We start from the raw sequence: 27,397 nt of genomic DNA on the forward strand, positions 1-27,397 counted from the left end.
AAGAAGAAACGTATGCACATGTCCAATTCAAATATTCAATTGCTACATTTACAATGTCATCCTCACATTTCTCCTAAAAAAACATATTGATATGATTCTTTAAGTGGGATGTAACATATTTTGAGAATCTCCTAATTGTTCTAGAGCAACTAGAAAGAGATCCTTCCCTCAAAAGAACCATGTTTAGTTGTAGGATATCGATCTATGTAGAAGTTTTCATAACTCGATCATATAAATGATAGAATCATAGGAAAAAAATAGACTTTTTTCGAACTTATAACTCGTTCCTCACGCTTGTTTAATAATCTACCATGAAGTATTCAATATTATCCTTCTCGCTCGGTTTTTCTTTCCTTATCGGAACTAAGCTCTCCTTATAACTCAAAACCCAACATGAGCCAAAGCCTATTCCATCAAATTCAAATCCAAGACTCGTAACTTGCTTAGTTGTTTGATCATAAAACAACACTTTACAACTTGGTGTTAGTTCATAAATAAACTTATCATACTCCCAAATTCCAATACACAAATGATTTGTTATTGGTGGATTCACAGTATAAACTTTAATCCAATTATTTCCTCGAATATTTACCCAAATATCATAAAAAGCTGTCATTGCTTGTGTAACATCTTTACTAGACATTGTTGCAATTGAACCACCTCGTAAAAATAAAGTTACCCAATGTTCACCTGGAATTGGTGGTCCTTCAAATTCCCCAAACAATTCAGTTGAAAAATCAAATGTACGTATAAAATACACGTTTATCCCTTCCGCGATATACTTCTTGCTAGTACTAATCCAATAGTACATACCATTCTTGTAGGTGCAATGTTGGGACGACATACATATTTGACATTCGTGTGAGAAATTAGGCTCCAAGTGCTTCCATGAGTCATTTTTCGTCGAATAGACAGCTGCATAAACCTTAGGGAAAATGTCACTCTCATTGTCATTCCAATATGTTCGTATCCAAATGATTTTGTAGTCATGAGTAGCTAAGTCTATTCCTATTCCTATTCTACGATCGTTGTCTTCCAAACCTTCTTCTACCTCAAAAAAAACACGAGGTATAAGCCTACACTCTTTCGTTGCAGGGTTCCACCAGCCAAATCGTCCATTGTCTATGTAATGTCCTTTCTCTAATAAGAACAAGCCATCAATTGGACCATAAATACCCCTGATATCACCAACGTCTTCGCCATGATAAATCAGCTTATGAGTAGGGACACATCCGCTGAATATTTTATCAGGGAGCAAGTATGTATCGAAAGGTCTTACACACGGGTATTTGTGGTAGTTAAGACCAAACTTGGTAATCATTAGACGGAGACGATTACTCTCACTGTTGAAGTGTTTTTCGATGAAACTCGAGGTTTTGATAAGATCGTTCCAATTTTTGCATACACATTTGAATCGCAACAGTGATTGCACAGGCAACCTTGATAAAATATGATCATAGATCTCGATCTCGGTGTTAGTTGTCATTCTGCTCAAATTAAATCCAGAACACTGCCAAAGAAGTAAAAACTAATTTAGTGATTATATATTTCGTGGCACAGAAAACAGATCGAGGCCAGTAATGAAAAGAACAAACAAACTCAGCGTAAAATAAGCTAACCACCTGTAGTATCCTCCCATACAACTAAGATAAAAACAAATTCCCTAAAAGAATGGGTAAAAGAACATACTATACTTTTCCTTGAGAGAAAAATGGCGTTCCACGTTACTTAAATTCGCATCCTTACATGCAAATCAATGGTATTACATAGTACAACTTTTCCCCAAATGGGGTAAACACTCAACCAGCTAGAATTAAACTGAAGTACCTATTAATCAAAACAATGCTAGCAGCTCGATCATTGTCGAACCAAGCTAGCTGATACACAACATATAACACTATAACGTATTGGTGTTCAATCTTCAATACCTGCATTTCTTGACGAAAGCTCCAATGCAAAGTCATAGTGTCATCAGCAATATATAGATCTTCATCTTTTATTGTGCAAGAACAACACACCATCATCTCGTAATCTTCCAAACTTCAGCATAGAATAAGACTGAGAGGGACTAGTTCCTTTTTCCCCTTGTTTATCCCCGACAAGGATAATTGTCCAATGTATCTACAGGTTTTTACAGGGAAACCTTGCCACATTTATATATAAGTGCTTTATTCTTCTATACAAGTAGGTGTAGATGAAGTTTCAGGTTCGGAACTTTTCCAGTAAGCCTCCCAAGAAAAAGCTTGTCTTAGCCAGACCACCAGTTTCAGGTGCCTTTGCAGATGTTGGGACTTTCTTCACATTAAGCATCATCGTCTGTCCAATTTCTTCACGCAGTCTTTCAATCGTCTTCATCTCTACAGGGTTTCCAGACGCATCTCTTACATAGAAGAAATTCTTTGCTTTCTCCCCAATAGTTGTGACACCAGCTCTAGTCACTGATAGCCCATTTTCTCGTAGGACTCTCGTAACTTCAGAAAGTAAGCCAACTCGGTCCTTGGCACACAACTCAAAGCTGAAGCCCTGTATATCAAAGGAATATAATTAAGTACATCCCACCTGGTGATATTAGAATTTTGAGGGTTTTGGATAGGTTCGTGCATCTCATAATGTTATAGATTGAAGTAACATATGAATGCGCGCTTGGAGGGCAATCATAACACTTGAAGTACAAGTCAAAAATAGAATAGTAGCAATGCTAATGTTCCAAAGTATAATATTAGATGACCACATCCTACTATCAAACTTACACATTAATCCCAATAGCAAAACAAAAAATTGCACATGTTCATGGACCGCTTAGAAAAAAATTAGCTTTGTGTGATTCTTTAGATGACCAGTCAATCACAGACATATAGAATGAAAGTTTATATATGCAATAGTTCTTGATTCTTTCTAAAAGTAAAGATCACCTTAGCTATGAATTATTTATAAGTTAAGAGACTTTTGTCTATTTGACAAAGTAGTTCAAAATGGGGGCGAGCAAGAGCCTGTTTGGATCTAAAAAAATGGTGTTTTCCCAAATAATTCCAACAACAAAAAGTGACCATGTAATAATGTTAGGAGCATTGGTTCCATATTTGTTTATCTGAAGGATGAGAAATTGGCAATGTCATAAAGAGACAAGAAATATCAATCATTGGATTTTCTTATAACTCAACTAAATGAAAAGATGGGAAGAGATGTAACATTAGAGCTGGCAGATCGCAATCTTGAGAAACATTCAAGACAAGTTAAGAGGAGTAGATAATCTCCCTTACCTCACTTATCCTTCGCCGAATAGCAGCTTCAATACACTTCACAACCTTTTCCTTCTCCGCTTCAGATTCCAGAGTGCAACCATCCATGTGGCGAATAAAATATTCCTATAAATAGAGTTGTCTATATTACATATTGGAATCAAAGCCTAATGAAAATCTATCAGTGATTCCAATATAGAGCCACTTTGGAAGTGGAAGGATTCTTAGGTACTAGAGCATAAGCTAAACTAGACTTCTTCTTCTTCTTCTTCTTCTTCTTCTTCTTTTTGGGAAGGGGGATTCACGCCTGTATTTCTTTCATCCCCTTTGGGAATAAAATTAAGAATTACACTAATCAGTAACCAAAATTTCAAAGGTGATGGATGAAAATACTTCTAAGGTAGACATGGGGGATGAGGATTTTAGTGGGGTAGTTTCTGAAACTCAAACAAGGTAACCAAATCATTGATGCTATCAGCTCTGATCTTTCTGCTCTAGCTGAAAGAATTGAAATTAAGTGTAGCTCCCTCTATAATAATGTAACTTTTATTTAATGAGATGACGATAGTACTAAGGACCATACAGATCACATCCCTTTTCAAAGTGTAGAGGCTGGAGCAATGTTGACATTGTTGAGCAGAAATAAAAGATAAATGATCTATCCTCCATATGTAAGGTTATCTTAGCAGTCATCAAAATTACATAATCAGATTACCTGTGATGCAGAGGGACCATCTGATGAGATAGTGGCATGGAAAACAGCATACTGCATGTCTGTGAGGGTGCATACAATGTCAAACATAAGCTTTGCTCTATCCTTGCAACTTACACTGACCACTGAGTACCCTTTCTCGACACAGCTTTCAATTCTGACGTCTGGTTTGGAGTTAGGAGGGTATTCTATCTCCATTTCGAGACAACCACCTTCGTAGTCCCTATCAGCAAAAAACATCTGATGAAGCCTCCGATCAACATGAGTACTACCAACTGAGAAAGTAGCATGTGCCCCACTCTCATCATCCTCACGCCCACGAAGAATGTTATTGAGTTGCTCTTCCATGACACACAATCTGGATTCTTCATCGTCATCAAGGGATGAACAATTATCATTGATATAAAGGACACATGCTATGCGCCCATTATGAGTCCAAACCTCGGCAGCAGCAACATTAAAATGAAGATTGGCTAGAACAGCAGAAATTTCTGATAGAAGACCTGGACGATCCCTGCCTATTAGCTCAATGGTGGTGTAATCACCCATAGAGTTCTCTCCTACCTTTCTACCTGGACGTGTCTTCAATATGCCTGATGTGTAACCTTCAGGTCCTAGAGCCTAATGTAAGAAATTTAATGAAATAATTAATAACTTGGATAAAAATTACGTCTTTTTCTCAGGTAGCTATGTTTACAGTTTCAGTCACCTAGATGACACAGCTACATTTTCTCCGCATGAATATGATCTTACTGGGTAGTCACTAGGGTAAAATCTGATCCTGAATACAAATTTCAGGAAAGCCTAACCATAACTCATGTGAAGAAAAAAAAAGAAAAAGAAACTGCAGTATAGGTAAGGATTACAATAGCAATAAGCTCATGACTGTAACACATAAGTAAAATAGGCAAATCCAAACACATTATCAGGAACTATTCAGTTTGTGGAATTGGGAACTCTTATCTAACAAATGAGCAGCTATTCTATAACAACTTTTAGTCACCAGGGATATCTGAATGGTTGCTTGACTTTTTCTGTGCTCTGAATAGTCAGTCCCAAAAATAAAACTCTTCTATATGCTAGGTGCAATAAAATGCATGAGTAGAAATGTCATTGGCAATGCCTGCATATAAATCCAAAGTTATATAATATAAACTGCAAGTCTGCAATGATAGCTTGGAGTTGCATGATTTTACAGCAAATTTTGAAGATGCTACATATAAGTTTATCCCTCTTTCCTTTCTTTTGTATACTATCATACTAGGAACTGCCAAAGTAATTGTTGTCTTATCCTCGCATTAATTTTGTATAGACCATAAAAATATGAAATTAAAAGGTGACAAAAATAGGGATAATTTACCTTTTCTATATGACCAATAGTATTGTTGTCTGTAACCTTGTTGCCATGTTGATCAGTAACATGAAATACTGTTAAAGTAAAAGAGAAATGAAATTAGAAAAAAAATTCCCAGCTGAGTTCCCCAAGTCCTTAGAATATGCAGATAGGACAGAACTAGAAAAGAGTGTCAACGGAGGAACAGCGCAGAAGGTTGATACTTTTTCAAATGGCCCAAAAGCTGGCAAGGTGAAAAAGGTATACATGGCCGCCAATTAAAACCTACTATTATTTTCATATGAGGAACTGAAACATACTAGTAAATCTATAACCACCACTGTCGAAGAAACATGAATTTCGGTATTTATTTGGATAGCAGTCTGAACTTGTAATGAAATAGTGTAGAACATGATCCATATCCAGCAGTAGCGGAAGATGAAGTTTATACAAGGGAATTCAAAAAGATATTAGATTCATACTTGGGATCTGAACCTATGACCTAAAACCAGGGGTGGAACTATTTGTTAGAAATGCAAAGAATATGTACAAACAATAAACTACAGAAACCAGAAACTCCAAATTTAGAACCCATAAACTTCAAATTTTGGATCTGCCTTTGCTCAAACCAACTTGTGCATTCCCTTCACTATACTAGAATCTTCCATTATGTCAAGGGAATTCACTAGTTTATACAGCCAAAAGAATTTGTTTTAGCCCTACTTGCATTGTTATCATATTTTGAGGAAGAGGATTCAATTGACCCCACTTAGTTATACCTATTTCCGCCCCTAATATACTATCCCCTAGAGTAGCTGTGAGAATTGCAACTAAAAGAGGTTATAAATGAACTCAAATGAGAACAGAGAACCTCAAGCAAAAATATTTGGACATGCCTTGTTTACCTGAAAATACTAACAAGAAATAATAGACTTACCATCCATGAACCACCCCCCATCAGAGGATATGTAGGCTTTGGTAATTACAAGATCAAGGTCTGATAGGATTTGCACCACTTCCAGCAGTATTCCAGGTTTGTTGATACTATCAACCTGAGGAAAAACAGGAAAATCTCGGTGGGTACTTTTAATAACCATTCAGCTTATTAGAAACTATTAAAAATTATTAAAGAAAAGTTACAATCAGCCGATGTTCAGATACTACTCCACCATAAGCTTGTAAAGTCATATAAGCTTAGCTACTTATCACATACAAGACCAAATATAACTTTTGTAGTAAGTTTGGTAAGTCAAATTATGCACCTCTTGAAGAGCAACTGGAGGCAATTCATTGGGAACATGAGCATCAAAGTATTGAAGCATATACCAAAAGCTGATTGGGAAGGTCTTATCATAGACAAAAGGTCTACCTCTAGATATTGTACCTATTTATGGGATGATCTAGTAACCTGGAGGAGCCAAAAACAGAATATGGACCGCCCAGCAGAAACAGAATTTCATGCCATGGCCAATGCAGTATGTGAAATAATTTGGCTCAAGAGAATTTTGGAGGAGTTGAGAAGACCTGTAACAATGCCTATGAGACTATACAGAGACGACAAAGCAGCAATCAACGTTGCTAACAGCCTAGTTCAACATGATAGAACAAAACAGGTTGGAGCTAAACAGAAATGTCATTGAAGAAAAGGTTGAAGATGGGAAAATTTACATGCCTTTTATTCCAACTTCTCAACAAAGGGCCGACATTTCAGTAGGAGATATTAAAGCACCAGTTTGAATCCTAAGCAAGTTAAGAATGATTGATCTCTATGCACCAACTTGAGGGGAGTGTTGAGATTAAAGAAAAAGATTATGATCCATATTTAGGAGATATGGGTGGATATTTTAGGAAAATAGTTAAAACAGAAAATTCATCCAAATAAGGAATTTTCTTGAGTCAAGACATTGTTACCCTTTTTCGTGTGACACATTTTGTATAAATTTGTGAAACTTGTACAAAGTTTATTCAATTAATAGAAAAATATTTTCTTCTCAAGCCAACAGAAGTACAAGTATTTACATAATTCAGCCTCTAGTGATGTAAGGAGGATAGCTTGATAGATTTTATGAACTCTCTTACAGGCATAGCCTACTTGTACATTCTTTGAACACGTTCATCAATAAATTACTTTATTTTACCTATCAAAATGATGTATCAACTACATTGACAAAGCAACTGAATGACATAAGAGATAATGTAGGATCCCTTATCTGACTCAGACTAGTGACTTCAAATGATGCCTCTCAGATCAACAGACTGTAGCTTACTAGTAATTCTGCTTTTGACAGCAAATAAAAAACTTGACAAATAAAATTAGTGAAATATGCTTCAATGTTTTGAAAAAATCTTCAATCTACTACTTTCTTTCAGTAAAACTATTGACTGTGTACCATAGCAAGCTGAGATGACCAGACTCACTTATCTGTCAAGCGTTATCATTGTAATCTAAAGAGCTTATGGAACTGTGGCAAGAGAGCTTCATCTCATAAAAAAAAATCTTCCGCATCTTGAAATAAAAACTAGAAAAAGCAATATCACTCAATATTCTTAAGGTTGAAAAAATTACCTTCACTAGAGTACAATCCTTGCAACTCGCATTGTCCACAGATACCCTAATAGCATCATATAATCATTAGTAAAACCACATGAAAAAAGATGAGGTGTTAAATACGAAGCAATTCAATTGACATCCATAATATTTTTCCATTGGTTCAAAGAACAGTGATGCTGCCACAGTTAATAAATATCTAGGCAGGCCAATGAAAGTAAATAAAAACCTAATAAAGGCAGGCAGTGGATGTGGCAAAAGCTAAAAGTAGAAAAGCTCCACCTTGGAGGATTTATTCTGATACTTAAGGTCTCGTATTCAGGATCAAAATAAGGCCCATAACTCCTTGCCATATGAACAACACTCCTGTAGTCAACAAAGATACTTCCCGGTTTTCCTTTACATCGAAAGTAGCAAATTTTTCTCTATAGCAGCTGACTGGCCTAGTCATCCATGACGACCAACGTAGCAAATTAAACCAGCATTTTACCTACCAAAGATGAAATAATAAATGTGTGAGCAAATGTATGTGGCTGTAAGTAGCAGGGCCTTGAAAAAGAAATGCAATAAACCAAAGTACTTTTCTAGCTAGATTTCCCGTAAAGCATTTAAAGGTTCTGGTTATTATCAGATGTATGCATAGAGGACGAAGCAAATGGTTGTACTACTCAACAGTTCAGAACCTGATGAGAGAACTGATCCTATCCACAATTTTCTTGGCAAGCTTCACATACAACTACAACAACAACAACAACATACGCACTGAAATCCCACTAAGTGGGGTCTGGGGAGGGTAGATTGTACGCAACCTTACCATTACCTCGTAGAGGTAGAGAGGTTGTTTCTGATAGACCCTGGGCTCAAGTGCATCAAGCCTTCACATGATGGTAGAATATAGCCAAATCTAGATTCTACGAACGAAAAATCAAATGGCATCCTAAGATCAAGGAGAAAGCAACACAAATCCATAATCTAAAGCCATTCCTGGATAGCTTTTACCTAACAAGATAAATACAGTTGAAAGTTTTTAGTTCTATTATTGCTCTGATTACCAACTTGTGAGGACAATCTATCAAATTCAAAGCAGGGTTGCAAGAATAATGATGAAACGCATAAGCTTTTGGGCTTTTTAACTCCCAGGTCCTCATAAAGTGCTCAACTGCTCATAGACCATAGTAGAGTACAATGTTTTTAAGCTCACATTTGAGGTCTCTTATTGATAGGTTATCTATTGCTTAAGATGTTTGAATTTTGCATAAATTGCTTAGAATATGGAGTATTGAAATAAAATTAAAAAGGTTAACGTTTTTAAAAGATTTTAAACTTTTGAAAAACAGATTTTGCTACTACTCAAATACATAGTAATTTTTCCCTAAAAGCTTGGTCAAACAACTGAATTTAGGAATAGTTTACTCAAGAATGACAACTTTTTTTTCCTTGAATTACTCTTCTAAAAATAAAAATATACTCCCTTCGTTTCATTATACTTGACTCTTATATTAAAATAATAGATATTTCATTTTATCTATTTTTGCATGTCCAGAATTGAAGGAACAATTTGATGATTTCAACCGTCATTATAAGTGTGCACTGCAGCTTGAGGTTTTTGTAAATTAGCAAATCTTTAATTTGGTATTGGGTTTTATATGTGCAATTATATTATTATTTTTAAGAAAAAAGTGAGGATTTATTGATCTAACAACATTGAGATTCGAGACTTGAGCAATCGGAATTGGGCTCATCAGAGCTGCCATACCTGCTTGTTCTTTGGTGTATGCAGTCTAACCAAAAGGGAGAGTGTGGTTATTAACTATGGTTAGAAGGTTTTAGTTGATAAAATTAATCCAATTCATTCAACATTTAACTGTAAGCATTTTAAAGGCCCACTGGACAAATTGGAGGGGGATGCCTACTGGACAGGATCTATTTATGAGCGGATATTTATGTATAATCCTATTATTTTATTAGAGCATGATTGAGTATCTTGACAATTGTTAGTTTGAGGGAGAAGAAAAGACGGAATCTGCGGGAAGGGGTAAAAAAGGAATTTGATAGGTTATTATGACTAGAAAGAAAAAACAGAATCTGACAGGGAAGGGGTAAAAAAGGAATTTGAGAGAGTAGCATCAGTCTCAATCACATCTTTGAACCACAGAATTTAACGGCCCTGATTTAACAAAAAAATACACCACCAATTTGACCATCAAATCAAATCCACATAGATAGAAATGCCGAGAAAATAACAGAGAATAGTGTCACAAAACTTTCTCGGGAAAACCGACAACGACGGCCCTTCCTTTTTTCTTAATCAAACAATTAATGCACAGATATGGATAAGCATAATCAGTACTTGAAAATTAGAAAAGTGAACTCACCGATACTGAGAAGAAATTTGTGGAAACAGAGAGATAATCTTCGCTGAATAATAGAGAAAATTAAGTAGGAATCCAGTTGTTTATACATTCACTTTCTTCTAATTAGTTGATTTATTGAAGAGAAAAGAGAGAATGTTTGGAATTAAATAGAAGGAGGAAAAGGAAAAGTGGAAAAACTTTCGACGTCACTTTGTGCTCCGCCTCCTCCTCCTCCTCCTCAGCTACCACTCTCTCTCTCTCTCTCTTACAAGTGCAGCGCTGAGTGCCTATTAGTAGCAGCCTATAGCTAAAGTGGCACAAGTGTGTAAACAATGTATTTCCCCTTTGAGACATTATTATTACTCCCTCCGTCCCTATTTAGTTGTCCATATTTCCTTTTTTAGTTGTCCCTATTTAGTTGTCCATTTTGACAAATCAAGAAAGGACAACAAATTTTTTCCTATTATACCCTTATGTACACTTTTTGAAAATTGTAAAAGTGTATGTTGTTTCCCTCTAATTTATTTCACTTGAATTCACATAAGTGGTTGTAATTTTGAAGTGAAAAGTTGTCATAAGGGTAAAATTGTAATTTCACTGTGCTAATCATTGTTGCTTTAATTTGTGTGTCATTTCTAAAGTGGACAACTAAAAAAGGGACGGAGGGAGTATTTACTCATTTTAGTTTAAACTAGTGAAATTTTTCGCGCATTTTGATAATTTTATTAAATATTATATTAATGTAAGATAAAAATGTTTGGTTAATATTTAGTAGACTTTCAATAAAGTTATTAAAATTTTTACTATTTTGAACAAAAATATTGCAATAAGAAATTCACATAAGATGCGAAATAAAGATAAATCATACCAATAAAAATGTAACATCATTCTTAATTCCTTACTCATTAAAAAATAGAAGGAAAAATGTGAAATCAGTACACATCTTCCGAGTTCTTATGGACGTCCACTCCACTCCCACAAGCCGATCACCATTCTTCATCTTATTCTTCAAATCAAATTAAAATATGAATATAATAAGTACCAAAAATATAACAACGTAAAAGGCTAATGTGATCTTCTATAAAATCATACAATGATTTTATTTACAGGGCTACAATATAAAACACCAAATAATATGATGAATATGACTATTAATTATTTTATGGGTCATAATAATAAAAAGTTGTGTGGAGTAATTAATGAAAATAAAGACAAATTAAGTTTTACATATAACATATTCTAAAAATGTCTTTTTAATTTCTTTGCAATGCACATTTAATATAATGAACGGAGTTACATATTTTTTTTAGTTCTTTTAATATAGCACACATAAATAAATAAAGAAATCTAAAAAAATTATATAATTGTATTTCTTGACCAAAGAAAAATATCACCCTCACTTTTTCTTTTCCTAACTGTATTGTGGTGATATAACTATTTAGCACAAGTCAATAAGTTACTAAAGATTTTAAAAGAAACATATATATATATATATAAATAATTTACAATCCTTCTAAAAATTAAATATCCACTTAATATATTTTAGCAAGAGGAATATTACATATTAATTAAGTAAAAATTTAAAATTTATCTAATTAAGACTATCCGTCAATAAAAAAATTCAAATCTTAACACAATATTAAATTTAAAGATCCTTAATATTTGTTAAGTTTAAAATTATTATGTACAAATTTAGTCAAGACTTCTTGTTAATTTGTTGATTAATTCATCTTAACTATTCTATTATAATGCAACAAAATAAGCTTATTCGTGCTTAAAATTATTTGAACCTATAGTTATTAGTTAACATATTTTCATTTAGAAGTAAGTTTTAAACATATAATTAACACTTTTTTATTTTTAAATAAATTTTGAACCCGCGAGTAAAACATAATAGTTCGAATTCAACAATCAATATTTTTTGAACAATATAATTAAAAAAAATTAATATTATTTTTCAAAAAATTAAACCAAACCTCTAATATGTATGAATAATGAAACTAATAAATCAATCAATTACAATATATTGAGATAATTTTTCATTTGCCGTCTCTTTATTATCCAACAATTTTTTTTATTATTTTGGATGTTAGATGAAAATAGAGAAAATACTCAAATGACAAGATGCTTCTGCAAGAATCTTTTCCATGTCTACTCCTCCATACATGTCTCGACAATCACCAATATCACACCATGCCATGATAACTTACAGAAACAATTACAATTTCTCATAAAAAAAATTAATATTAAATATCCTCTAATAATGTAACAACAATAACATATTTAATGTAATTTCACAAGTGAAATATGAAAAAAAATAAATTAGAGAGACAGAAAATATGTGTCCTGAGATCCTTAGCTTGATAAAGCCTGCCAAATTAATTGAAAAAAAAAAGAACTAAGGAAACATATGAACAATGCATTTGTATTTAATTTAATATAAATATTCATATTATGAATCCCTTTACAAATTTCCAAATATAGAACAACCAAACAATTTCATAAAAATGTAAATCTCAATTTGTTGGAACAATTTTTTGATAGTATGAAAGATGCCTCAATGTTTATTGTTATATACAATATAATCATCATATTTTTGTTGATTATATAATTTAAATGAAATGAAAAAAAAAATACATTTTCACAATAGTATAAACATAAAAATAGTAAGGAAGTTAAAATTACTTTATGTCTCTCCAAAGTATTATTTTCTAATAGCAATGTTGAAAAGCTAGAAAAGAAAATTGTGAAAAAAATCATGGCTGAATTTGAATTGAGGCTCCTTTTGCTACCATAATTAAAAGAATATTATAATGACTTTTAATTAAAGCGGGATGTGAAACGGTGATGTGGCACCTCTTAGAAGCCAGGATTCCTATTTATCTATTTTCTCAATTATTTTAATTTTTCATCACACTAAATACAATATAATTTAATATTATATTCAATATATTAAGCATTAATTGCATTGCAAGAATAGAAAGAAAATCACCATTTATGGACAATAAAGATTTAATTCATCTCTTTATTCTATTTGTGTATAAAGAGATAGAAATATAAGAAAATGATATAAATAACAATAATCAAATAAAAGTTTATACTCTTATTATTTTTTGTTGAAAGAACGTGAAAGAAAGAAAAGAAAGATGAGGGTTTTTTTTTAAAAAAGTAAAAAAATAGATAAAGAAATATAGAGGGTTTAAAAATATGGATAAAAATATATATTGTAATTAAATTTTTATTTTCCTTAAATGGTGATTCTCTTTATATACTCACAATATTTTTAATCATTACGTTAATAATAAAATTTGCAAATGATTTTATTGTTTCATCCCATAAATACGTAATTATTCTAAATGGAATTTATAATATTTAATAGTATAGAGAATGCCAAAAGTTTTAGATTAGGATATTAGAATAATTTTTTCCAGGAGGTCTTTCATCCGTTTCCAACTATACAATTAATGTTTAGAATATTGAATGTGATTATAGAATGTTGAATTAATCTTTCCCTTTCCTTAATTATAATAAAACTAGTAAATTTGTTCGTGCTTCGCGCGGTTATAAAAGATTAATACACATAATTTTATCAATATTATTCCTTCTATTTTATATAAAATGAATTTTTAGACATTTTTTCATTGTTTAAAATAATGAAATTGTTCAACGTTCAAGATAAATGTTTAAATTTTTTTTCCATATTTGTCCTTCCCTTAAGGCTTTACATTTTTCCAAACTGTTTTGAATAATGACTATCTTTACTTTTAAGAATAACTTGAAAATAATCAAAAGGAAAATAGTGAAAAATATAGTTTAATTTATGTCCTTGAATATTTTTCTTGATATAAAAGGAAGAGGTATTTACAAAATCATTGCTATAACCTTTATTGTTAAAAACTAAAAGAATAAATTTATGAATTCTTTATATGATCTTCTAAGTTCTTGTTGACATTCACTTTCACCAGCCGATTTATAGGACTACAATATGAAATATCAAATAATGTATAGTGACTATTAATTATTTTCGGGATTAAAATAATAAAAAGTTATTGGAGTAATGAAAATAGAGACCATTAATGTTTACATTTAAAAAAAAAATCTATAAAACAACTAATATACTCACATGTTTATCGATATATTGTCTTCATGTTATCAATATTTGATACAAACTAATCATTGTTTACATATTTTTGATAATAAATTTAGATACTCTTAAATGAGATCAAAGAGTGAGATGTACATTTATATAAAATAATTAAAATATTTATATTTATCGATCTAACTTTTTTTTCTCGCTACTTAAATGCTAATTTTTATCTCAAGACTTATATTATGTCATTAGAATATGACATTTGAAAAGATAGCAATAACAGACAACCAAATTATAACTATAACAATTATATTGTTATTTTCAAATAGTGAATGTCCATCAACGTATATGCTTCATTTTGCCTCATTTTGAGAATGAAATTAAATACCTCATAATTCTTGCAAGTGTTTCAAATTCTTGATTCACTGTCAAATATCTTAATAAAATATATGAAGTCTTTATAAGGTTAAATTCACAATAAATTATGGAAAGAAAGAATAAGAAAGACTACAAATTCACCTTCCTTGGCTTAAATTAGCACAACAATCTCCTCCATTCCTGTCACAAGAAAATCCAAACTCTTGCAACTCAAAAGAAATGACGTGTAGATTTTATTTTTATTTTTAAGAAAACTATGTAAATGAGTTTGACAGAAAATACGAAATTACAAAAATATTAGAATTTTTTATATATATATATAGAAGGAAGAAAAGATAAAAATGTTTGTAACCAATTTGAAATTATAATGTTTATTTAGTAAATTCAATTAATAAAAAATAAATTCCATTTAGAATTATCAAAATTTAATAATTGTTTTATTTTTTAATAAATAAATAAAATATGAGAGAAGGTAAAAGAAGGAATTCAGTAAAATTAATTAATAAGATCAAATGATAAAATAAAAAAATACTTTCAGTTTTCTACAATTCTTTTATGGCAATAAATTAAATGAGATTGATTGATAGAAAAATTAACATGAAGAAGAATGGAGTTTTTAATATAGCACATAATTTAAAAAAAATGAAAAATCACAAAAATGAAAAAAAAAAGATAAATGAGTTTTTTTTATCATAAAAAGGTGACATATCACTTTGTCTATATCTAACTTTAATATATATAGATTTATGTTTGTTAATATTTTAATTAAATATTTTTGTGAATATTTTAAATCAAATAAAGAGGAGAAGACAACAAACAAATCCTTTTTGAAAAAAAAAACACCGGATGACAATCTATCTATATATAATAGGAGAAGAAAAAAGTGCCACGTGTCAGTACCACAAAAATTCAGCAATTTTAAATTTTTTTTAAAATTTGTATTTAAAACTAACAAAAAAAAAAGTAACCAACTAAATTTTTATTTAAAAACTGATTATTAAAAAAAAAAGGTTAAAAATTGTGGATATTCGTAGGTGAAATGAGTGATTTGTTTATTTTTTAATGGGGTAGTTTCTTTTTTATTTTTTTATAAATTTATTTTAGATTAATAATCAAAAAATAAAAACTTAAAAACTGATTATCAAAAAAAATTATAAAAATAAGTTAAAATTGTGGATCTGATTACGTTAAATGGGGTTTTTTTTTTCATTTTAAAAATATATTAAATTATATCCATATAACACACCTTAGTTAATAATATAAAGAAAAAACTTCCAATCCAAAAAAATTAAAATGAAAAGAACCCACATCCATTAAATAATCAATTTAAAATTTGAATTTCAAATATTAACTAATCTTATCCCTTAAAAAACGTCTAAACTTCCTAACCCACATCTTTAAAAAAAAAATACTACTTAAACTACATCATCCACACCTTTTTAAACCAATTCATCAAAAATGTGTAAAACAAAAATCACATTCAAACAAAAATCCAAAGCCTTATTGTATGTTTGGGAGCCGGACGATCATGCCAATTTCTGCATTTCAGGCAATTATGATGAAACTTTAGTTCAACCTAATCTTCAAAGATCAACTTCCATTTTACTTATTGCCAAGCCAAGAGTGTAAGATTGACAATATTGACCAATTTTTAAAGTATTTATTTCTTTTTTGTTTTCTTTTTTTATCAAGAAAATATGTTGTATATGGAGATCTTAGATATATTTTATCTGAATAAAAAATTGAACCAAAATGATTAAATTAATTCATTTTAAGCATAATTTATGGCTTATGAACTTTCTTTCGTATTTTTCCTCATTTCATTGCAGATGATTTATAAAGGAGGAAAAATCTGTCATTTTTTTTTTTATTGAATGTCTGATTTATGTCATTAACATTGCAATTTGCAATAAAATAATTCATTTAAGCAAAATTTATGGCTTATGAATTATCGTTAATATTCGGGAGATAGAAATTGAATCATTATTATATTTTATTTTTATTTTTATATTTTATGAATATTAAAATGAATCCACAATAAAAGATTTATAGGTAAGTTCTTTTTTTATCTGAGATTTATCATAAAATTGAATCATTATTATATTGAATTAAAATATTAATTTAAAATATGAAATATTTAAAACTGAATATATCTATTTAAAAGATAAAAAAAATACTTTTTAATTTTAAACAAAAAAAAGGAAGAAAAATATAAAATCAGAAAAGGAATAATAAAATATTAACTAACTAATTATAAATATGTGGCTATAATAAATACTCCACTCATGATGAAGTCTTTTAAAACAAAATTTATATCTAATTAATAAAACTATTTAAAAAACCGACATTGATTAAAGAAATATTTAATGGTAATTTATATTTATGACAATGAAAGTGATATGTTCCATTTCACTTTCATGCACCTAATATGATATTTGGTTGTATCAATGATTATATAAATCTCTCCATTTGTAAGGCCCTATAACAAATGGATAGTTTTTGCTCAATATGTGTGAATATCACAGTTAATGACATAAAGAATTATAACAAAGGAAGATCTCTTATTGTCATACATACTTGCCACTACACATAATTTTCCAAAGATTTCAACAAATTACAATACGCATGATTTGAATAATAAACTTTACCGTAAACAACATATAAATATTTTTAATTTTTACAATAGTAAAAATATTTTGAATTTTAAATATTTTAAAGGTAACATTAAAAATAATAAATATTTTATAGATAATATTTTAAAAAAAATAGAGAAAGATAAGTGCTCTTTTTTCATCTGAGATTTACCATAAATATTTGAAAATATTGAATTCAAAATATCAATTTAAATTTCTGAAATTAAAAATAAAAAATATTTAAAATTGGAAGATATTTTTTGAAGGAGAAGACTACTTTTTAATTCTATAAAAAAAGAAGAAGATAAATTAGAAAAGGAAAAATAAAATATTATATGTGGCTAAAATAACTAATGGAGTCTTTTAACACATAATTTATATTTAATTAACAAAATAAATTTTAAATATGAAACTACAAACTAAAAATATTTTAGAAGATAGGGATATTTTTGAATTTAAACAAAAAATGAATAAGATAAAATCATAACAGTTACAAAAAAAATGCTAACTAACTATATTTAAATACATAGCTAAATTAATTACTCCACATACACACGATGGAGTCTTTTTTAAAAATATTAAAATCTAAGTATTTTAAATCTAAAAATCTTTTAAAAGGAAAAGGATATTTTTCAATTTTAAACAAAGAAAAAGAAGAAGATAAAATCAAAAGAGGAACAAAAATAATAATTAACTAACTATGTTTAAATATGTGGCTGAAATAACTGCTCTCATATACGATGAATTCTTCTACAATTCATATTTATCTTTTTCATTTTACAATATTTGTAGGCTAAAATTTAGGAATGTAAATTTGTTTATTTTAAAAAAAAATCGTGTTTGGCCTTATTTTTTCTATTTATGTTATATATAAATAAAAATAGTTGTGTTTTTAATTTTTGTAATGTATGATTTATGACTATTTTTAATATCAAAGTAAGATATGTTACTCCTCCATTAGTGAAGGAGATTCATTGTAAAATAGTTGGATTATGTAGATAAAAACATGATGAATGTTCTTTTTGGTTATGGGGTGATGAAATTTATTAGTTTTCTTTAGTTATGTATTTCAATTTTAATTTGTGATTCTTTTGATTGAAAATTCATATATGAAAGAACAAAAACTTATGAATATTTTTTTGATATGTAATTTTTATTTAAAGTATGTTAAAAAATTCCATGCTTCTTTATACTTGATTTATGAAAATATGTCAATTGTTAGAATATCTGTTAGACAATAAAATTAATAAATTTGAAAAATATAACTGATAATGTAACTACAAATTATATTTGATTGTAAATTGTGAAAAATACATATACAATAACTTTTTTTCCTCACTGATTTGCCTCTCTTTTTAATGATTTTTTCTTTCAATAACAACTACATCTTATAGGATTAACCTTTTTATATAGCTTTTCTATTCAATGTGTTTTATGAAATTGATTTGAAAATGTAAACATTATTTAGTAATAAAATATTACTATATTTAGATGATTTTTAGAAAATATCATGTAATTGTTATATGAGTTTTACAAAAATAGAAAGATAAAATTTAAAAATTTGAATATCGTGCCTACAATTTGATATTTAATCATTTCAGGTGAAAGTTAGATTTTAACACTTACTAACAAGGATATAATATTATTTCAATTAACCATAATTAAAAATAATAGATCAAACATGTAAAAACACATAAAGTAATTATTTTTTTAATCAAACTAAAATAAACAAAAAATTAATATTATATTTATTAAAATTTCAACAAAACATATTTAAAAATAGAAAATGTAGCTAATTATAACTATAAACATAATATTTTAATTTTAATAATATAAGTATTAAATTGTGTATTAATAATACACTACAAAGTACATAGTAAATTTTATCACTTATTTTTAATTTAAATATCCGCGCAACGCGCGGGCACGTATACTAGTAAAGGTAAAAGAAAAGTTTTAACCAAAAAAAAAAAAGGAAAGTTAGTGAGAAGACATTAATAGTGGAGTAATAGTGAGGAGAGAGAAAGTGTAAGTGTAGCTATTTTTCTAAATTAAATGAGAAAAATATTTAAAAAATTGAGAAAAAAGATAAATTGAGATCCTAGCCAAAGAAGCATGCCATATCAACGATTTCACATCCAGCTTTATATATATATATATATATATATATAGATTGTAATTAAACCTTTATTGTTCATAGATGGTGATTTTCTTTCTATTCTTGCAATGCAATTAATGCTTACTATATTGAATATAATATTAAATTATATTGTATTTAGTGTGATGAAAAATTAAAAAAATTGAGAAAATAGATAAATAGAAATTCTAGCTTCTAAGAGTTGCCACATCAGCGTTTTCACATCCAACTTTATATATATATATATAGATTTTTTAAAAAATAATGAAAATATTTAATACTATTGTTATTGTGATCTTGAATATGACATAGTTAATATGTAAAAAGTTAAATTATCAAAAAGTAAAAATACATTTTTAAATGAATTAAGAAAATAATACAATTAAAATTAAAATGAAGCAGTCGTTCATGTTTTTTTTTATTAAGGTGATGATGCGGCATCCCACAGATACTCCTTGTAGTGCGATTGACTTAATAATTTAGAAATTTAAAATTATTAAAGTTTCAACACACTGACGAGAGTTGATGCTGGCAACTACAGTATTAGTTATGATGGATAATAATCTAATTCAAGATAATAGTGAATGATGACTGATAATCTATTATCAGTGATGGTTAGTTAATAAAGGTGATTGTCGATTGTACTTGTGGTTAATAACGATGAATATAAAAGGTAATTTATGGTGGTAATATTTAATTATGATTATTCACGATAATGGTAATTTTAGTTGAGGTGAGTAGGTGGGTAGCAATAACAGATTTACTACCTAAATTGGATCTTAATCATCTTATGTTCTACATAGGTTGATGGCTTGATGCTAAGTTATTTACTCAAATGCATAGAGATTAATTCCTCACTTAATACAATTTTTTTTCCTCTTGTTTAGCGGTGCATCAATATAATTGCACCTCTAGATCATTAACTTTCGTTTACATAAAAAATTTGAATAGATACTTTAATGATATTTAAGTATTGTTATAATCTTATTATTTGAATCTATTTGGACACATCAGTGGTTGTAATTTTTTTTTTAAAAAAAACACATTTTATAATTAAGATATAAATAATTAAAATTAAAATTTAAAAAATAAATAGATTTAATTTAGACCATTAAGAATTGTTGAATGATATGTTTGTTTATTTTCTTGTTAGACATATTATATTTGGTAGGATATTAGACATAATTTCGTACACACATATGTTAGATATTTAATGGACATATTTAATTCTAGCAAATGAACCGATTACATCAAAATGTTAAAATAATCGGTCAAGTTAGGATAAACTAAACAATATTCTACTTTAATATACTTTTAGCTAGGTATACTTATCACTTTTGATAATCATAGGCTAATGATAATCATTTCTTATTATGATAATATTTGTTTACCTCTACTTTATGGTTCTCCATGTTCCACACATTAATTAGTCCAAAGTAAGAATCAATTACGCCTTGATAAGAAAAAAATAAAATTTGTTTTTTAAATTAAGTTGAAAAAGGAAAATTAGCCAATCAACTCAAAGTCTCAAACTTAGCATCTATCTTGATGAACCAAGAGAAGTGGAATCACATTCTTAAATGTCTCTAATGACTATTCCTTCCGTTTCATATTAGTTGTCATGTTTCTTTTACACAATTTTTATAAAATTATAAATAATAAGTATTTTGGAAATTGACAAATTTATTAGTTATATCTTGATTTTGTAAATTGATAAATATTTTGGGATGAACTGTTTAATAATGTTGAAAGCTAATATGGAACAGAAGAAGTTTTTTTTTTTTTTGCTTTGGAATTGAAGGGATTTTATTTATTTAATAGTAGGTTCATCCATACAAAAAGGAACTGATCTAAACGATATAGTTCCATTCGCATCTCTTTCAAGAGCTTTTAAAGTAAAGGAAGGAGATGCTTCAAAAACAAACAACTTGTTCATATGCATATTTGGATCCATAGTCTTCCTTCCATATTCCCCCTCATTACATGCTTCATTGTTGACCCTCTCATCAGTAGGAGCATTGATTTACAATCTGAATGAATGTGTGAGTGTATTGGTTTAGAACTTTCTAAGGTGTTAAGTAATACATGAGAGTCGGTCTCCACGAGCAAATGGTTAATGTATATTTTATGTGCTAGATTCAAACCATGGACAAAGCTAGTAGTTCTGCATGATGGTTATTAACGACTTATACTTTTCAAGAAAATCCTACAATCTAACTACCTAGATGGTCCCTTATAACTTCATCGGTTCCACCCATTTTCGAGTTTTGATCAAAGGAACCATCAATATTTAGTTTAAGCATTCCTTCATGCGATCGGTGCCATGCTACAGGGGTTATAAATCGAGGCAGTTTCTTTGGTTGGGAGTGAACTAAATGGTAGTTCTCTATTGCCTAGAATGAAATATTTTGTAGAGTATTGGGCAGTCTACTAATATTTTGATTTTTAAAGAGCTTATTGTTTCTATTCTTTCAGTTATTCCAAAGAACTATCATGACTAGGCAAGTCGTGGGCACTATCTGCGAGTTTCCTAGCGAAGTTTACTGCCTTGATGAGCATAATTTTTTAATTTCTTTGTGAAAGTTTGGTCCAGAGATGATAATGCCATACTTATTCCATATATGTTTTGCATCTGGACACTCCATAAAAATATGAGTTACATTTTCTTCTTCATTTGTACAAGAGTAGTAAGTTTTATATCTTATTATGTTCCTATTATACAAAGCTAAAGTTGTAGGGAGCTTTTCTAAAGTAACCATCGTTGCTTCTATTCCAATAGTAATTATCACTTTTTCGGGGAGAGGTTTGGATGTAGGTATTTTGGATTGCCTCACTTATTGTTCTAGGAATCTCGAAGGATAATTTTGATAAGTCCCAGTTATTATTAATGATGAGTTGAGATACTGATGCGTTGGAGTCGTTTTTATTTAGAGGGTCTTCGATTACTTTGCGCAAAGAGTTCGAGGCTTCAATCCAGTTGTCATCCCATATCTGAATTTTATTTCCATTTCCCACATTTCACGATAGTCCCTTATGGAATAGGGGAAAGGTTTTACTAAGACTTTTCCAAATATATGAGTCGTAGGGATAGTACTTCATCATATTACCTCTTCTCCTCTTATTATATTTGTTTTTTAAAACATTTGCCCATAGATGGTCCGAGTTGTTAAGAAGTCTCCAATTTAGGCTGGCTAGTAGAGCAAAAAATTTTTCGTTTGTTTTTTGAATTCCTAGTCCATCCTCTTTAATAGGTGTACGTAGTCACAAGATCCCAATTTGCCAAATGGAGTTTCCTTTTTTCTGACGTTGATCCCCAGAGAAAATTTCTTTGTATTCGATCTATATGCTTACAAGTTTCTTTGGGAAGTAAGTTGCATTGCATGGCATAGGTCGGGATAGATGCGAGGACTGATTTAACTAAAGTTGTCCTTCCTGCTAGAGTTAAGAATCGAGCTTTCCATCCTTTTAATTTGTTGTTCATGTTATCTATAATGCATTGATAATCTGAACTTTTAGGGTGGTAGCTAGTTATGGGTAACCCAAGATATTTCTCCAACCTATTTTTCTGTCAGATGTGCATAATAGTAGATAGCTCATTTTTATTTTCTGTAGAAACATTTGTTGAGAAGATAATTGAGGACTAATTAAAATTTATTTTTTGCCCTGATTGTGTTGAGAGCGTGTTAAAGATCTGAATTATCGTGGCCGCATTTTCTTTATATGCTTTTGCCATAAAAATGTATCATCAGCAAACAGTAGGTGGGAGATAGGTATTCCTATTCTTCCGATCCTAACCGGTTGCCAGTATTGCTGATGAGTAGCATAATTTATTAATCTTATTAAAGATTCCATACATATTATGAAAATATAAGGAGATAACGGATCTCCTTGTCTAATGCCCCTAGATGGAAGAAAGTAGTTCGTGGGGGTACCATTAACTAGGACTGAGATAGACGAATTGCTTATGCAAGACATATGAGATTAATAATATTTTAAAAATAATTTAGGATGGTAAGAGATTGTTTTACGAACGACCATTCTAATCTGTCGAAAGCCTTTTCTAAATCAATTTTGAGTAGCATTTTCCCAAACTTTCCTTTTGGTTTTTGGAAAGAATGTATGGCCTCTTGGACTATAATTGCATTATCAACAACTCTTCTTTCGGGTATGGAACTACATTGTTAGGGGATAATGATTTTATCTAAGTAAGGCTTGATTCTGTTTAATATAATTTTTGTAATGGTTTTATAAATGGTATAACAAAGGCTAAAGGGTCTATAATGAGTAATTTGTTTCGAATTTTTTATTTTAGGAATGAGGCAAATGAAAGTTTCGTTTAATTCCGTGGGGACAACGAAAGTTAGAAAAACTTTTTTACAAGTAGTTATGATAGATTCCTCTGTATCTTTCCAATATTTTTGAAAGAACAATGGATGTAGTCCATTCGGACCAGGTGATTTAAGAGGTTTGATATATATATGCATAGAGTTCACTAACATCAAAGAAAATTTCACTTGGCTATGCTCTAATGGATCCTTTCTTCATGGAGAAGAATACTGATTCAACATCATATACCATATATATTTGATTCTCTTTTTCATTTTTGGTTTTTACCTTTTCCAAGTATCTTTTATTTTTGTAACTATAAATCTCGAAATCTTAACTCTTGATTCTTCTGTTTGCCTACCCCTTTTAAAGGAATTATAAATATGATGTGATTATCATACTTCTCAAATATCACATGGAATGAAATTACATCACTAGATATATAAGAAAGTACTATTATGAATGAACCTCTATCATCCAAATATTTGTATATATCTAGACAAACACTATTTGGAGATGGGTGGGGGTAAGGGTAGTGTGGTGGGATGGGGGTTATGTGGGTGCGGTAAAGATGAGGTGATGATGGGAATATACAATCAATGTGAAATGTTATTTGTGGAATTTATTTTTCCTGCTCCCACGAAAATTCATTTTTCTTCATTTTAAAGAAACATATTTTTCTAAAAAAAAATGTTTTTGACCAAAATCTGAAAATACATACCTAATTAACAACACACTCCTATCATCCTTCTTAATTAGTTTCTAAGACAAGGTGACCAAAGTGGTCCAATTTTATTACCATATACCTTTTAGTTGCACTCTATGTTTACACCAAATAAAAGAACATAATTATGCCCTTTTTATACACACATGATTTGTAATTAAGTGAAATATATTTTACTTAAACCTTTATCGGCTTAGGTTAAATAATTACTTGTTTCGGACTTGAGAGTAAATATATGTCTGGTACGAGTAAGTATTTATCCCAATTTATAGCTTGCGCTTAGAACTTCCAAAAACTATACTATTCCCTATATCCCTATTTACTTGTTTATTTTTTACTTGACACACCTATTTAAAAAATATGACATGGTGAGTTTACCATTTTACCTCTATTAATTAATAGAATTACAAAATCAATTTACTCATTAAAGAGGTTCTACCTTTTTCAAAAACATTAACACTCTAAATAAATTAAGGGTATAATAGATAAAAAAATATTATTTTTTCTTGATTTGTCAAAAATGATAAGTAAAAAGAGACTAATTAAAAGTTAAAATTGAATATGTAAAAAGGAACCGAGGTCTTCTACAATAGGAAAGAGAAGGGGCCGGGCAGCTAGGAGGCTAGCTAGGGTGTTAAAGATTAATAGAATAGCTTTCTACTTTGTGCTTTAAAATTTACACTTTTGTACCTTGCTAAGTTATACTTATAACCTTAATTTGTAATTGTATGCAGCATTAGCATTTAATAATCTCAAGTTTTGACATTTCATATAAGTCATATTGTATTAATTATTGTGTGATCATTTGCACTTTTCCCCTTATTTTGTCTTCGATTGTCTATAATTTTTGTCTCTCAAGACAAATAATTTTTTGCAGGATAGGCACTTATATATTTTTGTATATAATATTTCATAAATCATGTCTTATGCTTATAAACATATTGTTGATACAAATTAAAGTCCAAAAGATAGTGACTAGTGACAAAGTTTGATAGCACAAATAAGAAGTAAAATTAGAATTTTTACCTAATATAGACATATTATTGAGAACAATAATATTGTGTTACTCTAAGGCATGATTACATTTTGCCTAGAGAGTTCCTTTACCAAAAGTTGGTCACTCTTTTTTGAAAAGTGGCAACCACAACACCATAAACTTTATTTCAACTTTGTGATACTATTTATTACATAGTGTTTTCATGTGGAAGATTAAAAGAGGACATGTTGGTTGAATCTAATATATATATGTTGGATCATAAATTATTATTTGGCTCTCCATTAATCCACTGTGCTCCTATGACATTCTCAAGGGGTGGGTAGTTAGCTACAAAATGGGCTGACTCTACTTTGCACTATCTCATGTTGTCTCTTTCACTTCTCCAAAATAAGGAAACTTCCAAAATATTCATATCAAATTGGAAATATACTCCAATTAAAATATAATGCTTTGTTGTAAAAGAAAAAAAAAATACTCCAATTAAAATAAGGAAGATTAATGTTACAAAGCTAATTAAAGTGACATCCTTTTCACAGTGGGCTGGTGAGGACAGATCAAGTAGGACTAGTATACGTTTAGATTGACAATCTTCTAAAGATCATGATTAGGTGCACATGACAATTTAGACAAATCTCACATTGAAAATAATAAGAAAGTGAAGAGCTTTATAAATTTATTTGGACTTAAACCTAAAGCAAACAATAAATGTCATGAACTTGGATCGTAATAGTCGAATCTAAAAGCTAAGAAAAGTATCTAGCTAAAATTATTGTTCTATTTTTTAAAGTTAAATTATACTTTAAGCATACAATTGTGATATCAAGTTGGACATTATTTAAGCACCAAGAACCTGTTGGGTTGTGAAGGGTGATTAGGGCGTCATGCGGAAACTTACAATTTGCAAATCATATAGTTGATAAATCAGATAACAAAAACTTATACTAAAAATCAAAATATTATTATATCAAAAATAATATAAAGAAAAACATTGAAACTTTAGAGAGAATAAATCTCCCCATAAATAAGACTCTTAAACGATTACATTGTGGATGTTATTGTTATTGTGTTAGAAGAAACAAACCTATATTTATAGAGTCCTAAAACCTTTTCTTACTAGAAAATGACTAGCTACTCCAAAACCTTTTCCTAAAAGGAAAGAATAAATTAAATATGAAAAAATATTATATTTTCCTTTCAGAAAAAGTTAAAGCATTTATGGTAATACTTTGATTTTACTTTTAGGAAAAAATAAACTTCAAATAAGGTAAGAAAATCAGGGCAAAACCTTAACAAATCTCCCCATTTGGCTGGATTTTCTTGACAAAACTTGATCCATTTTCTTCACACAATCTTCATGTATCACTGCTGCTTACCATGATTTAAAAATTGATATGGGTTAAAAATTGAAGCCCTGTGTAAAAAGTTATGATTAGGATTGAAAGTGGAGCTCATGCGTAAAAAATAATATGCATGAGTTGGAAGTGGAGCTCATGCGTTGATAGTAAGATGCATGAGTTAAAAGTGGAGCTCATGCATTAAAAGTAAGATGCATGAGTTAAAAGTGGAGCCCGAGCATTAAAAGTTTGCTGGGGTTGAAAATTGATTTTGTTTTTAAGAATAGAGCAACAGGATTGACAAAATATAGTTGAAAATCTCCCTACATATAGTAACACAAAAATCTTCATTATCATCAAATTTGTTGCAAATTGATTTGAAACCACTTGAACCTTTCTTCAATCTTGTTGAACCATAGGACCATCGGATCGTTGGACCATGTGCTCTGATACCACTTATTGGGTTGTGAAGGGTGATTAGGGCGTCATGCGGAAGCTTACGATTTGTAAATCATATAGTTGATAAATCAGATAACAAAAACTTATACTAAAAATCAAAATATTATTATATCAAAACTAATATAAAGAAAAA

At 29.6% G+C, this 27,397-nt stretch overlaps 2 protein-coding genes across 2 annotated transcripts; both read right to left on the bottom strand.

The window, feature by feature from the left end:
• Positions 1-298: 298 nt before the first annotated feature.
• LOC125873575 (F-box/kelch-repeat protein At3g17530-like) lies at positions 299-1,508 on the bottom strand. Its single transcript, XM_049554479.1, has one exon. It carries the CDS (start codon positions 1,484-1,486, stop codon positions 299-301), a length of 1,188 nt encoding a protein of 395 aa, XP_049410436.1. The 5' UTR covers positions 1,487-1,508.
• A 156-nt stretch (positions 1,509-1,664) lies between these two features.
• On the bottom strand, positions 1,665-10,505 carry LOC125872232 (ACT domain-containing protein ACR3). The gene is made up of 8 exons (XM_049552948.1): positions 10,208-10,505; positions 8,115-8,322; positions 7,851-7,896; positions 6,222-6,336; positions 5,312-5,379; positions 3,955-4,572; positions 3,261-3,365; positions 1,665-2,523 (listed from the first exon to the last, which is right to left on the bottom strand). The coding sequence occupies exons 2-8, from the start codon at positions 8,183-8,185 to the stop codon at positions 2,203-2,205; spliced, it is 1,344 nt and encodes a 447-aa protein (XP_049408905.1). The 5' UTR covers positions 8,186-8,322; positions 10,208-10,505; the 3' UTR covers positions 1,665-2,202.
• Between the last annotated feature and the right edge of the window lie 16,892 nt (positions 10,506-27,397).

This window comes from Solanum stenotomum, chromosome 8 (assembly GCF_019186545.1).
Source record: "Solanum stenotomum isolate F172 chromosome 8, ASM1918654v1, whole genome shotgun sequence".
NCBI lineage: Eukaryota > Viridiplantae > Streptophyta > Magnoliopsida > Solanales > Solanaceae > Solanum > Solanum stenotomum.

Bases quoted from the DNA above. Each gene is read 5' to 3' on its own strand.
- LOC125873575 (XM_049554479.1), bottom strand. From the start codon at position 1,486: ATGACAACTAACACCGAGATCGAGATCTATGATCATATTTTATCAAGG.
- LOC125872232 (XM_049552948.1), bottom strand. From the start codon at position 8,185: ATGGCAAGGAGTTATGGGCCTTATTTTGATCCTGAATACGAGACCTTA. The intron at 6,337-7,850 runs GTAATTTTTTCA...GTTTTTCCTCAG, and splicing joins AGGATTGTACTCTAGTGAAG to GTTGATAGTATCAACAAACC. The intron at 5,380-6,221 runs GTAAGTCTATTA...TTACTTTAACAG, and splicing joins TGGGGGGTGGTTCATGGATG to TATTTCATGTTACTGATCAA.